We start from the raw sequence: 11,839 nt of genomic DNA on the forward strand, positions 1-11,839 counted from the left end.
ATTATCAAATGTTTGATATCCAATAGCCGATGATTAATAAACAATGTGTTCTAGTGGTGTCGTTAAACAAAAAACTAACTTTTCATCGTAAGAGATTTTAAACAACGCATTACAATGTGTTACGGAAATTGTCGAAGGAGTAAGACGCTCGCTCGATGCCCGTCGGTGGCCCCATTGGGCTATTTCTCATTCCAGCCAGTTCACGACGACTGGTATATCAAAGGCCGTGGTATGTACTACCCTGTTTGTGGAATGGTGCATATAAAAGGTCACTTGCTGCTAATCGAAAAGAGTAGCCCATGAAGTGGCGACAGCGGGTTTCCTCTCGCAATATCGGTGTGGTCCTTAACCATATGTCTGACGCCATATAATCATAAATACAATGTGTTGAGTGCGTCGTTAAATATGACATTTCTTTTTGTCGAAGGAGTTTTAAGACTTTTGTGTAAGGGGGCATAACTCTTACTAGCAACCCTCAGTTCATGGACCTTGCATCAAGCTTTTAAAGCACGGGGAGGGAGGGAGGTCGATGGTAGAACGCTGAAGTGGGAAGGAAAGAAGAACATTTTTATTTATGGCTATATGACGACGTGCATTTGGTTAAGAACCACACATAATGAGAAAAGAAACCTGCTGCCGCAATTCAATGGGCTATTCTTTTCCATTGTGGAATGCAGCGCTACAAATGATAAACTCAGCACGTGTTTACACTTGTAAAATACATTTCTACTTGTTAATTATAGAAGTACAAACATGTATATATTATAACATACACGTATATCTGAATATTTTATATAAATTTCATAACAACTTACTTACGATATATAAGTGATATACAACACGTTTGTAACATTTCTAAAATATATTTCAACTTGTTAATTATACAAGTACAGTGGTTGTATATACACATGTACTCTAGACATATTCTTTGAAATTTCTGTCTACATTTCATTCAAATATACTGATAATGTTACGATAATTAATTGACATCTTTTTCTGCATATTTACAGCTGCAATATTATGCAAAATTGCTGATCCCATAAGCGAAGGATGTGAATATTTCTTCGATTTTTGTAATGAAAATCGCAGAAAAGTGGTTAATTCATCTATTCAGCTATGAGTAAAACGTAATCCATGTGCACCTACAGATTGCGCTGCACATTTTACTTTATTGTTTCCATGCCATTAGAGTCTAGTAGTTTCTGATGACACAGCTGGGAACATCTGGACTTCATCATTCAGAACATCATTCAGAAGCAAGTTTTGTTTCTGCAACACCGGTATTGGCAGACGATCAACGCTTGTTCTTATCGTCTTTCCCAAAAGTCGTCTGATATATGTTCTGGTCATGTCACGTAATTTCCGCGGAGTCTTAAACTCTCCTTTTAGCCATGTTAACATTGTATTGTCGTCCAGAGATTTAAGAATATGATCACTTTGGTAAAAATCACAACCACTATCAATCAAAAGTTTTGCTATTCTGGAGTGTCCGTAATGCACTGCCAAGAGAAACGGCGTAACAGGAACTCCTTCCACTATGGAACCAGAATCGAAAGTTCCGGGTTGGAAGGTTCCAGTAGCATTTAGGTCGCAGTTCTTAGAGACGAGTAACTTGACAGCGTCTATGTGGTTGATCCTTACTGCGTAATGTATGGCCGCGAATCCTAACTCATCTCTACTTTCTAGATCCGCTCCACCTTCTACCAGACACTGGAAACACTGGAACTGCTCAAAGGTTTCGAACGCGCTGTAGCAGATCGTCCGGAAGGGCACGCCCACGCCAAACGCCGAGTGAACTGCGGTGCTGGGGGTCACGGGGTTGACCTTGTCTACGTCACATCCGCTGTCCAGCAGCAGTTGGACTCCTGGCAGAAAGGCGTTAGAGCAGGCGATCATCAGGGGCGTCTGTCCCGAGCGACTGGTGGGATCCTTGTCGATGTTGTCACACTGCAGCAGGACTTGGAGACACGGCAGGTCGGAGCGCACGACCACCAGGTGCAGAACGGACCACACACGCTCGCCGTCTATTTCCGTGCACGCGTTGCAGTCCGCGCCGCGCGACAACAGGAAGCGTATGACGTCCGTGCCTCCGCGTGCGCATGCGGGAGAAAGTAGCAGAGCTTTATTGACGACACTATGGTGGCTTCTGCCCGAGACGGCCGCTCGTTCCATCATTTGAGATAGGTCATCGACGTTCTGGTCAATCACGGCTTGTTCTAAGCTCAATTCGTCGTCCTCTTCTGATTGGGCAACATCCGGGTCATGAGACTGTTGGCTCCCAATCACGACCATGATGCTCTTAAGTCATTCTGAAAAAAAAAATGCTGATTTAGCAAATGTAACCGTGTTGAACAGGCTGAACGTTTTGAATATTTAGATCTACACAATACACGAAAACATGAACACAAACATGACCTGCACGTTGTTTATCTCGGACATGCCAGGTGTGTCGGAATTGTGTCATTTCTTAAATGCCGATTAATCATTGAGCCAGCTGCCGAGCTGTTGACCTTGCAGGAAAGTTTAAGTACCACTGTTCAGTATAGCGTGAATCCCACGGCAATTCCATTGAATACCTGCTGATTTACTGCGAATCGTATTAGCATGCGGAATGTCGCATGTAGCATATTGTTATGTACTTAACTAGCCAGTGTGGTCAGAATATGAATGGTAAACAACGCATTGATATTCTCCCCGGCATTTCACGGGTGTAAGAATATGAAACTACGACTATTTAGTATCTAAAGTATGGTTATTGAGAGAGAGAGAGAGAGAGAGAGAGAGAGAGAGAGAGAGAGAGAGAGAGAGAGAGAGAGAGAGAGAGAGAGAGAGAGAGACGTGTTGTGAATCGGTTGGTATTTTATCATCGATCATTTGTTATGATCGGTTTGCTCCATCAATTATACAATAGGTCAGAATTACATGAACATAAAAAAGGATTTAAATTATAAGGACCATGCACTTATTTGTGTGTGACCGGCCTCGGTGGCGTCATGGTTAGGCCCTTGGTCTACAGGCTGGTAGGTACTGGGTTCGGATCCCAGTCGAGGCATGGGATTTTTAATCCAGATACCGACTCCAAACCCCGAGTGAGTGCTCCGCAAGGCTCAATGGGTAGGTGTAAACCACTTGCACCGACCAGTGATCCATAACTGGTTCAACAAAGGCCATGGTTTGTGCTATCCTGCCTGTGGTAAGCGCAAATAAAAGATCCCTTGCTGCTTGTCGTAAAAGAGTAGCCTATGTGGCGACAGTGGGTTTCCTCTAAAAAACACCAGTGTCAGAATGACCATATGTTTGACATCCAGTAGCCGATGATTAATAAATCAATGTGCTCTAGTGGTGTCGTTAAGAGTTTGCTGCCACTGTACTATGTACTGACTAATACACGTTATGAAGCATTTTTAATTACTAAACATATATCTTAAATAATACATTGTTTCTGGTCGTCCTAATGTTTGTGGTAACTCAATTTTCGTTTTATTTCCTAATAACTACATATGTATATGGGTTTTTTAAAGTACGAAATTATTGAGAAGTAAACTCCAGTTTGGGCTAAAACAACTTTAGTACGAACAAAACCACCTAGTATATACAGACACTGATATTCTAAATAAAACAAAATGTAAATATAATATGTAATTTCAATCGTTAGAAAAACTCTGTTACTGTTAGACGGAAACGTGATAAAATAGCAGCAAACAGGACAATCTCTTTAAACTTTGCACATAATATTACATGAAACTTCATAGTATAAGATTTATAAATAAACACGACATTAAAGTTTACCTTATTTGGCTCCCAGTAACTGGCATATATCACTTCAATTTAAACTGCCTCGAATAGATGGGCTTGACATTTAATGCCTTTTGGCGTAGGTTGACCCAACAGGCCAGCTTAGTCCACCAACCTGTCGATTTTATGGCGCAGAATAATTGTTTGCTCAAATGGAGCGAAAGCGGCTGATAATACGCGAGTGACACTGGACTTCAGGTGAGCGCATGTAGGAACACGTTGATACGTACTCATGTATGTCTTTATATTCATACTGAACAGGCGATAACCCAAATAGTGTACCATGCATGACACTGCTTTGTCAGCTTTTAGTTTCTGTGGTCAGATACTTTGAGTTATTCTAAGTACTATGTACAAGTGCTGCGATATAGATTTTAATCCCGTCTAGCTGGATTATGTTGGTTCTTTTTCTATCTACATTCTTTTTCTCCGTCGGTCCTCCATCTCTCTCTCTCTCTCTCTCTCTCTCTCTCTCTCTCTCTCTCTCTCTCTCTCTCTCTCTCTCTCTCTCTCCATATCATTCTGTCTCTGTCTTTCTTTTTTCCGTGCTCTCTTCACACATATACACACACACACACACACACACACACACACACACATATATATATATATATATATATATATATAATATATATATATATATATATATGTGTGGTGTGTGTGTGTGTGTGTGTGTGTGTATAACATATATATAAACTCTCACACGAATAAACAGAGAGAGAGAGAAAGAGAGAGAGAGAGAGAGAGAGAGAGAGACAGACAGAGAGAGAGACACACACACACGCACACAAACACACCTGGTTCCAAATATTACCTATATGTACTCATTACCTGATCCACTAGCAATCAATGGCAATGGTACCAGGTGTATATGGCACCCGTCACTCTAACACAATTCGATACGTAATATTACTTTCATCTTCTGTTATGAAAGTTGACCTTTTGGCCCCCAGCTACCCTAGTATTTGTTCGATTACGGCAGCCCAGAACGGACAGGTGTTGTTGTTATTAGCCGAACACTTGGAATACTGTATACCACGCTGGTTCCTGTTCACCAAACCCGGCGTGTTCATTCTCATGGTTACAGGTTACAGTTAACATAGCAATATATTAAAACGGCAAACACCCGGTCATAGTTCAAAGTTCACCCAACTTTTAATAGCACAGTGAAGGATATCGGTCCTTCCATTGGTGATAATTACGACAATGTTTGTTGTCATCAAATGTTTCATCTGGCAAGTAAATTCCTGTAATTTATTTTTTAAGAACTGAATATACTATTATACAAAATAAACAATAAAATTACTGAAAGGTTATACGCTTCAACAGTGAGTAGCACATTTTATTTTCAGCGACAGACACGGGTGTGGTATGTGCTAAACGAGCCAGTGGCGCTTTGAACGCTCAGATATTTAACACTTAATTATTATCTATGAATAGGTATTCCTCGTGTTCTTTGCCATTCGTACGCGACTGTGCACACTGCAAGTGGTAACTATATTTTATAAGGCGACACCGAAGTCGCTTGAGATTTATTGACAAGACGAAGTCAAGTTGATTAATTTTTAGTTTTGGTTCGCTCGCTGACATGAGAACTGTAAATATATTACTCAACTTTTCGCTAGGGATATATCAATATATGTCATGACTAACAATCTGTACACATATTTAAGCTAAGACTAGGCGATTTGAACGTGCAATTGCCCACCGCAATCGGCAATGCAGTGGAGATTGCCGTGGAGGGTTTAATTCTCCACGGCATGTTTTTTGCCGTATACATTTTATTAATTTCAGGGGTTGACCTGTTCCACACATCACCATAGTAATACATGCTGTAATTAAATCATCCATCGAACACAATAAAAGCAGTTGCTTTACTTACATGATTTTTCTTTCAAATATCCCCAGCGAAATCTGAGTAGTATAGTTATATATTGGGGGAGACACCCACATTGGGGGACCACATTGTCTATGAGTCATGTTAGGGGATAGCTGAAAATATATAACATGGTGGGGGGGGGGGGGGTAGGTCTGATTGGGGAGTCATCCCCCCATGCCCCCCCCCCTCCAATGATGGTAACTAGGGATAGCGGAAGACAAAGGTAAATCTATTCTCATTTCATGTTGCGTAAAATAGCCGAAAATATTGCTTTTGAATTTGTTCTGTGGTAAAACAACGGAAATGTGTTAGACGATAAAATTAGTATTAGACTATAATTTCCATATACCATCCAGTATATGGCAAAAATGAGCCGTATTATCCATGATACTATAACTTTAATGGAAGACGAAATCTGTGTGTGTGTGTGTGTGTGTGTGTGTGTGTGTGTCTCGTCTGTCTGTCTGTTTGTCGAGAGAGAGAGAGAGAGAGAGAGAGAGAGAGAGAGAGAGAGAGGGGGGGGGGTTATACTGGGATAGACAGAAATTGTACTTTCAGAAATGGCCAAATTTACTGTTCAGTAAGTAGTTAGTACACACTCAATTACGTCGACGAATTGTTTTTGTTTTTGCTTTGTTTTCGTTTCTGTGGGTTGTTTTTTAGACGGGTGGGGTGTTTTCTCCCTTATTCTATAAACAATCTAAATATTATTGTGTTCCTTTATACTATGTAATAACCATGTGGTCCATTGTCTGAACGATGCATAACACGGCACGATGCAAGACAATGAAAACTGATTACAGAGCGGCATCATCAGCACAGCTAATCGATGAGAAATCCAATAACATTATCGTATTCCGTTCACGAATCGTACACAAACAACCCTCTGACAATTGTAACACACAGACAGTATTAGTATTGACGAACACTATCAGCAACAAAGATTTAATTTTAGAGCATTTTGAAAGACAACGAATCTACTCACCGCCAGCGCAGACGAGATAACACTGTAGAAGAAACATCGTCATAGGAGGGAGACAAACAGAAAAGACAGTTGGGATTGACGATCGATACTTTCAGTGAAATGTCGTTGCCGTGTCGACCGCATCACAAGCTGCTAAGATCACAAAGCCATTGATCAGTAATGTCTCTTCCAGGACCGAAAGCTGGTAGGTACAGGGTTCGCAGCCCGGTACCGGCTCCAACCCAGAGCGAATTCTTAACGGCTCAGTGGGTACACCCTCTTTCTCTCTCACTAACCACTAACCAACTAACAATTAGCCCACAGTTCTGGACAGACAGCCCAGATAGTTGAGGTGTGTGCCCAGGACAGCGTGCTTGAACCTTAATTGGATATAAACACGAATATAAGCTGAAATGAATGAGTCGAGGACCGATCACACGGGGGGTGCGGGCGGGTGGGGCTTGGGGATGGGGATGTGTGACGTACGGCAATACAATTATTATTTTGTTACTGCATAATCGTACGAGACGGGTGCGGGGATTGGAAGCCCGTACGCCTAGATATGTGCCTAGGTCGGGAAGGAGCCCATTTAAAGTGCTTGTCTGATGTGCGATCGGTTTAGGATCGATCACCGTCGGTGGACCCATCGGGTTACTTCTCGCTCCAACCAGTGCACCACGATTGGTATATCAAAGGCGGTGTGGAATGGTGCATGTTTTAGGTTAATGTGTCTTTAAGCGGTAGGTCTGTTTGGTATTAACTCCGTAACGAGTGAAAAGTAAGCTCAGGTAATAGTAATAGCACATATATTATATTTACCACTTCGAGATTGCTATCTCTTCTCGTGTCAGCTGGCTAAGTCAGGCGATATTGCGTGTATTCTGATTGTCGTAATATTATTAAATTAAACGCGATGGTTATGATTGAATAAATCGATGGGGGAAATGACGTAAAATGACGTCACTACCCGGAGGACATGTTTTTCTTTGTGGTGACCTTCCAATTACTCAGAGGTGAAATTCAATCAAATATTCACGTAGAGTCTTAAATTAAAAGTGAGGTTATCTTGGTCATAGGGGTAGGCCTAAAACAATGTTGTGACATCCCTCTTCTAAAACGTCAACTATACCTAGGGTCGTATGCCTATGCATACGACGATTCTCGTCTAGTCTAGTTTGAGAAGACAAACTTATCCTTTTTACGCTAGACTCTGGCGTAGGAAGCGTGGGCAAAGGAGGGGAGGCATGTGGCCAGCCACACACACACACACGTGCACACACACACGTGCACACACACATACACACACACACACACACACGTGCACACACACACACACACACACACGTGCACACACACACATATATATACACACACATGCACACACACACACACATACACACACACATACACACACACACACACACATATATATACACACACATGCACGTTTTGGCACCTTCCTACACCCGTGTTAGATATGGATTGTGCATTCCCCCACCCACTTTGAAAACAAAAGTACGGGAATCAATTTGATCCAACTTCATATAAATAAAGATAACAATTAGGCCTGTGGCCGTCACTAGAGACTGTGTCCCCCATCCACTAGAGAGATACTCCACATACCTTCACACACACACACACACACACACACACACACACACACGCCTTCATACACACGCACACACACATACACACTCATATACCTTCTCTCACACACACACACACCACACAAACACACACACATACCTACACACCTTCATACATACCCACATATATTAACACACAGACACACACACACCTTCACACACACACACACACACACACACACACACATATATATATTCACACACACACACACACACACACACACACACACAGACACATAGACATACACACACAAACACACACAGACACTTTTACGCACTCGACATCTTTACACACACTTTCAAACACACACACACACCTTCACACACACATAGGGGCCTACACACGCGCGCGCGCGCACACACACACACACACACACCACATACATAAACATACACACACAGGCTTCCATGTTTATAAGTGGGGGTAAGCTGATTTTTGTCCGAATCTGGATAACAATATTTATTCATTTTAGTATTACTGCCAAACAGCTATATAGGTTGCAAACAAATCTCCACGCATGTATTACAACTAATACTGTGGTTAGGATGATGGAAATGCATGGTGAAAAGGTCTCAGGTTTGCACATTTTGCCCGAATATCTTTATAATTTTGCCCGAATTTGAGGCTTTTCTTCAGCAGTCGTCTCCTATGCTTATGCACACATGTACACACTCCAAATATCGTTGGAGGAGGGGACAATTAAGGCATTTGACCTGGTATGCATATTCAACGATATATAATGCACATTATTGCTTAATATCAACAAGTATAATCGTATAGTTAATTAATAAAACGAGTAAATGTGACGGCTGTTATATATAACGGGCGCAGCCATTTTGTACCATCCCAGTGAATACGCCCTCTGGCGAGCTGGTGGTTACGTAATACCTAACGTGTCACGTCAGGAATTAGTCTTCGAGCTGAAAAAACTAAACATACCTGATTTTTGCAGATACATCGCAATGTTCTGTAATAATAGCCATCCCAGTAAGCCAGCAACAATTATATATTATTTTTTAATACAAAATAAACCACCATTGTCAAAGTGTTGAAATAATTGTATTATGTTTTGTACATAAATTAACCCATGTACTGAAACAATAGTCGGAGTGTTTTCTTGGTTAATTGGTCTTTTCTTTCCGTGGCCTGTACCTGTGGTTCCTGATTGGCAGGTGTATATTTAGACGGTCCCCAGATACTGTGTCTAGACACCTTAATAAGACGTGCCTCTTTTACTAAGATCACAGGGTATTGTGTGATAACCGCACGGATACCCCTCAAATCGTAATAGCCATTATCAGCCGTCCTGTTTTATTACTGTAAGTAATTCAGTAAAACCCTTGATTAAGTAGACTTTCCCATCTAAAATCACAAAACTTATCAATTACGTCGTTTCAAAGAAACGAAAGGTATCACTTGGGTATCGTGAGTGGTCGTTTTTGCTCGAACGTACCCTACCAATAGGCCTAATAATATGCATTTTTCTTTGTTTTTAAAAAAAAAGAAAACTACTATAACTGTTTTTCGTTCTATTGATGCAAATTGAAATATATTTAGTTAAGTAGTTTATTATACTATCAAGTCATTTATGTTGTTTTACAAATCAGGTTGATGAAAGCGAAGCGCCTTGTCGTAAATTAGAGCGTTTGTTTACACTGTGCATAGAGGAGTTGCACAGAGCTGACGTCACTTCGCCCCAAGCTATACCACCGGACTTCACAAAAACGAAGCAAAATGGCTGCCCCCAGTTAGCGGAATAATCATGTTTTTATATGAATTCTGAAATTACGCGTTTTTCATTTGTTAAAGTGTTAGTATGTGTTGGTGGTTCGGGTATGCATCTTTCCAACACATAAGGCTCTTCTTTGAGTTGACCCTACCTTTAAAGTCCCTCTTTCATTATTCCCCCTAGTAAAACAAAACGAGTATACGTGACCTATAATCAAGGGCCTCGGAACAGGGTGGGGCGCGGGGACCATCCCCACCCCTGTCCCCTGTTATTCTCCTCAGGGAGATGGAAATGCCTATTTTAACTTAAATTTAAAATTCAAACATTTCTCGGCGAAACATTCCCTCGAATTCACGCCGATGTGTATTTTTGTACTGGGGTGTCGTTAAACATTCATTCATTCATTCATTCAAACCCACGTAACAGGTTTAGCCCTCAAATACATGTATTTTAACTCCACCCTCACCACCCCCCGCCCCGAACAGTGCACTGACACACGCACGTTTCAAATACACTCCGTGGGCCCTGATATTTCTATTTTCAGATGATCCAGTGTTCTACAACTGGCATATCAAAGGTCATGGTTCATGTCAGTTTGATATATAATAGGCGATGATTAATAAATTAATGTTGTCTAGTGGTTCGGTTAAACAAACAGAGCAGGACCTAGTTCAGTCGGTTGAGTGTTCGCGGGAGTTTCTTGCGTCGCAGGATCGAACCACTTCGGTGGATACATTCAACTGATTGGATTTTTCTGTTCCAGCCAGTGCACCACAGCTGGTCAAAGGCCGTGGTATGTGCTTTCGTGTCTGTGGGATAGAGCATATAAAAGATCCCTTGCTACTAATGGTTTTTTTTTGTTTTTTGTTTTTTTTTCTTGGTTTTTTTTTGTTAAACAAAACAAACTTTTACTTTAGAAATTTGTTAAATTTTCAAACCTGTTTCCGAAAATAACCTAAGTAAAACGTTTACTCATTGTTACTATCAGACAATGTGGTATAAAAACGCTTACGGGCAGATGGTATCAAGTTATCCTGTCCAACTGACCTAAAGGTGCGTTGTCACGGCGCGACGTGTAAGAATAACCATGGCTAAATGAAATCAGATCATACCAGTAGGCTACTTCGTATTAAGTTTCCATTTATAGATCTAACAGAAATTAATGTTTTTGCGTGTCCTAGATGAACCTTTATTAGACCAGTCTTAATATCAACGTGACGCATTCAGAATGTTTCTTTTGATTAACAACACCACTAGAGCACATTGATTTATTAATCTTCGGCTATTTGATGTCAAACATCTGGTAATTCTGACATATAGTCTTAGAGAGGTTTCCCGGTACATTGTTCCATTAGTACAAGGGTCTTTTATATGCATCATCCCACGGTCAGGATAGCACATGCCACGGCCTTTAATGGCGCATTCAGAACGACTGTCATCTGAGCACAAAATAGCGTTGGCTTCTATGTGTTTGCGGAATGAACAGTATGTTCATGAGACTAGGTGTGGGCCATGTGTTTTATTCCCGAGTATTTTGATTCTCTTACAACAAAACGAGCAGGATATGTCATAAAAAGTTTTGATCGCACTCGTCTCTTCCAGTTCCCCAGGACAGGCAAGTCAAATACCGTGTTATGTGCTGTCCTGCCTGTGGGAAGGTGAATAAAAAATAGCCATTGCTGTTGTTCGGTAGGGCTTTCTGTGTATAGCAGCAGGTTTTCTTTTCCCTCTTGACCAAGTGTCGTTAAAATTTTATCAAGCAAATATTTCTTTCTTTTTCTGTAACAATTATTTGTATACTCATAATTTCAATTTCAATTCATTT

The 11,839-nt window shown here is 41.0% G+C and overlaps 1 protein-coding gene across 3 annotated transcripts; it reads right to left on the minus strand.

Annotated features, from left to right (window-relative positions):
- Window positions 1–702: 702 nt before the first annotated feature.
- Window positions 703–7,579, minus strand: LOC121382701 (ankyrin repeat and SOCS box protein 13-like). Of its 3 annotated transcripts, none has more exons than XM_041512242.1 (2): window positions 7,458–7,579; window positions 703–2,309 (listed from the first exon to the last, which is right to left on the minus strand). In XM_041512242.1, exon 2 carries the CDS (start codon window positions 2,290–2,292, stop codon window positions 1,186–1,188), a length of 1,107 nt encoding a protein of 368 aa, XP_041368176.1. In that variant the 5' UTR covers window positions 2,293–2,309; window positions 7,458–7,579; the 3' UTR covers window positions 703–1,185. The 3 variants fall into 3 exon arrangements, with proteins under 3 accessions (XP_041368176.1, XP_041368177.1, XP_041368175.1); XM_041512243.1 differs by lacking the exon at window positions 7,458–7,579 and adding an exon at window positions 6,660–6,782; XM_041512241.1 differs by lacking the exon at window positions 7,458–7,579 and adding an exon at window positions 3,790–3,994.
- Window positions 7,580–11,839: the final 4,260 nt, after the last annotated feature.

This window comes from Gigantopelta aegis, chromosome 10 (genome assembly GCF_016097555.1).
Source record: "Gigantopelta aegis isolate Gae_Host chromosome 10, Gae_host_genome, whole genome shotgun sequence".
Lineage (NCBI taxonomy): Eukaryota > Metazoa > Mollusca > Gastropoda > Neomphalida > Peltospiridae > Gigantopelta > Gigantopelta aegis.

Bases quoted from the DNA above. Each gene is read 5' to 3' on its own strand.
- LOC121382701 (XM_041512242.1), bottom strand. From the start codon at position 2,292: ATGGTCGTGATTGGGAGCCAACAGTCTCATGACCCGGATGTTGCCCAA.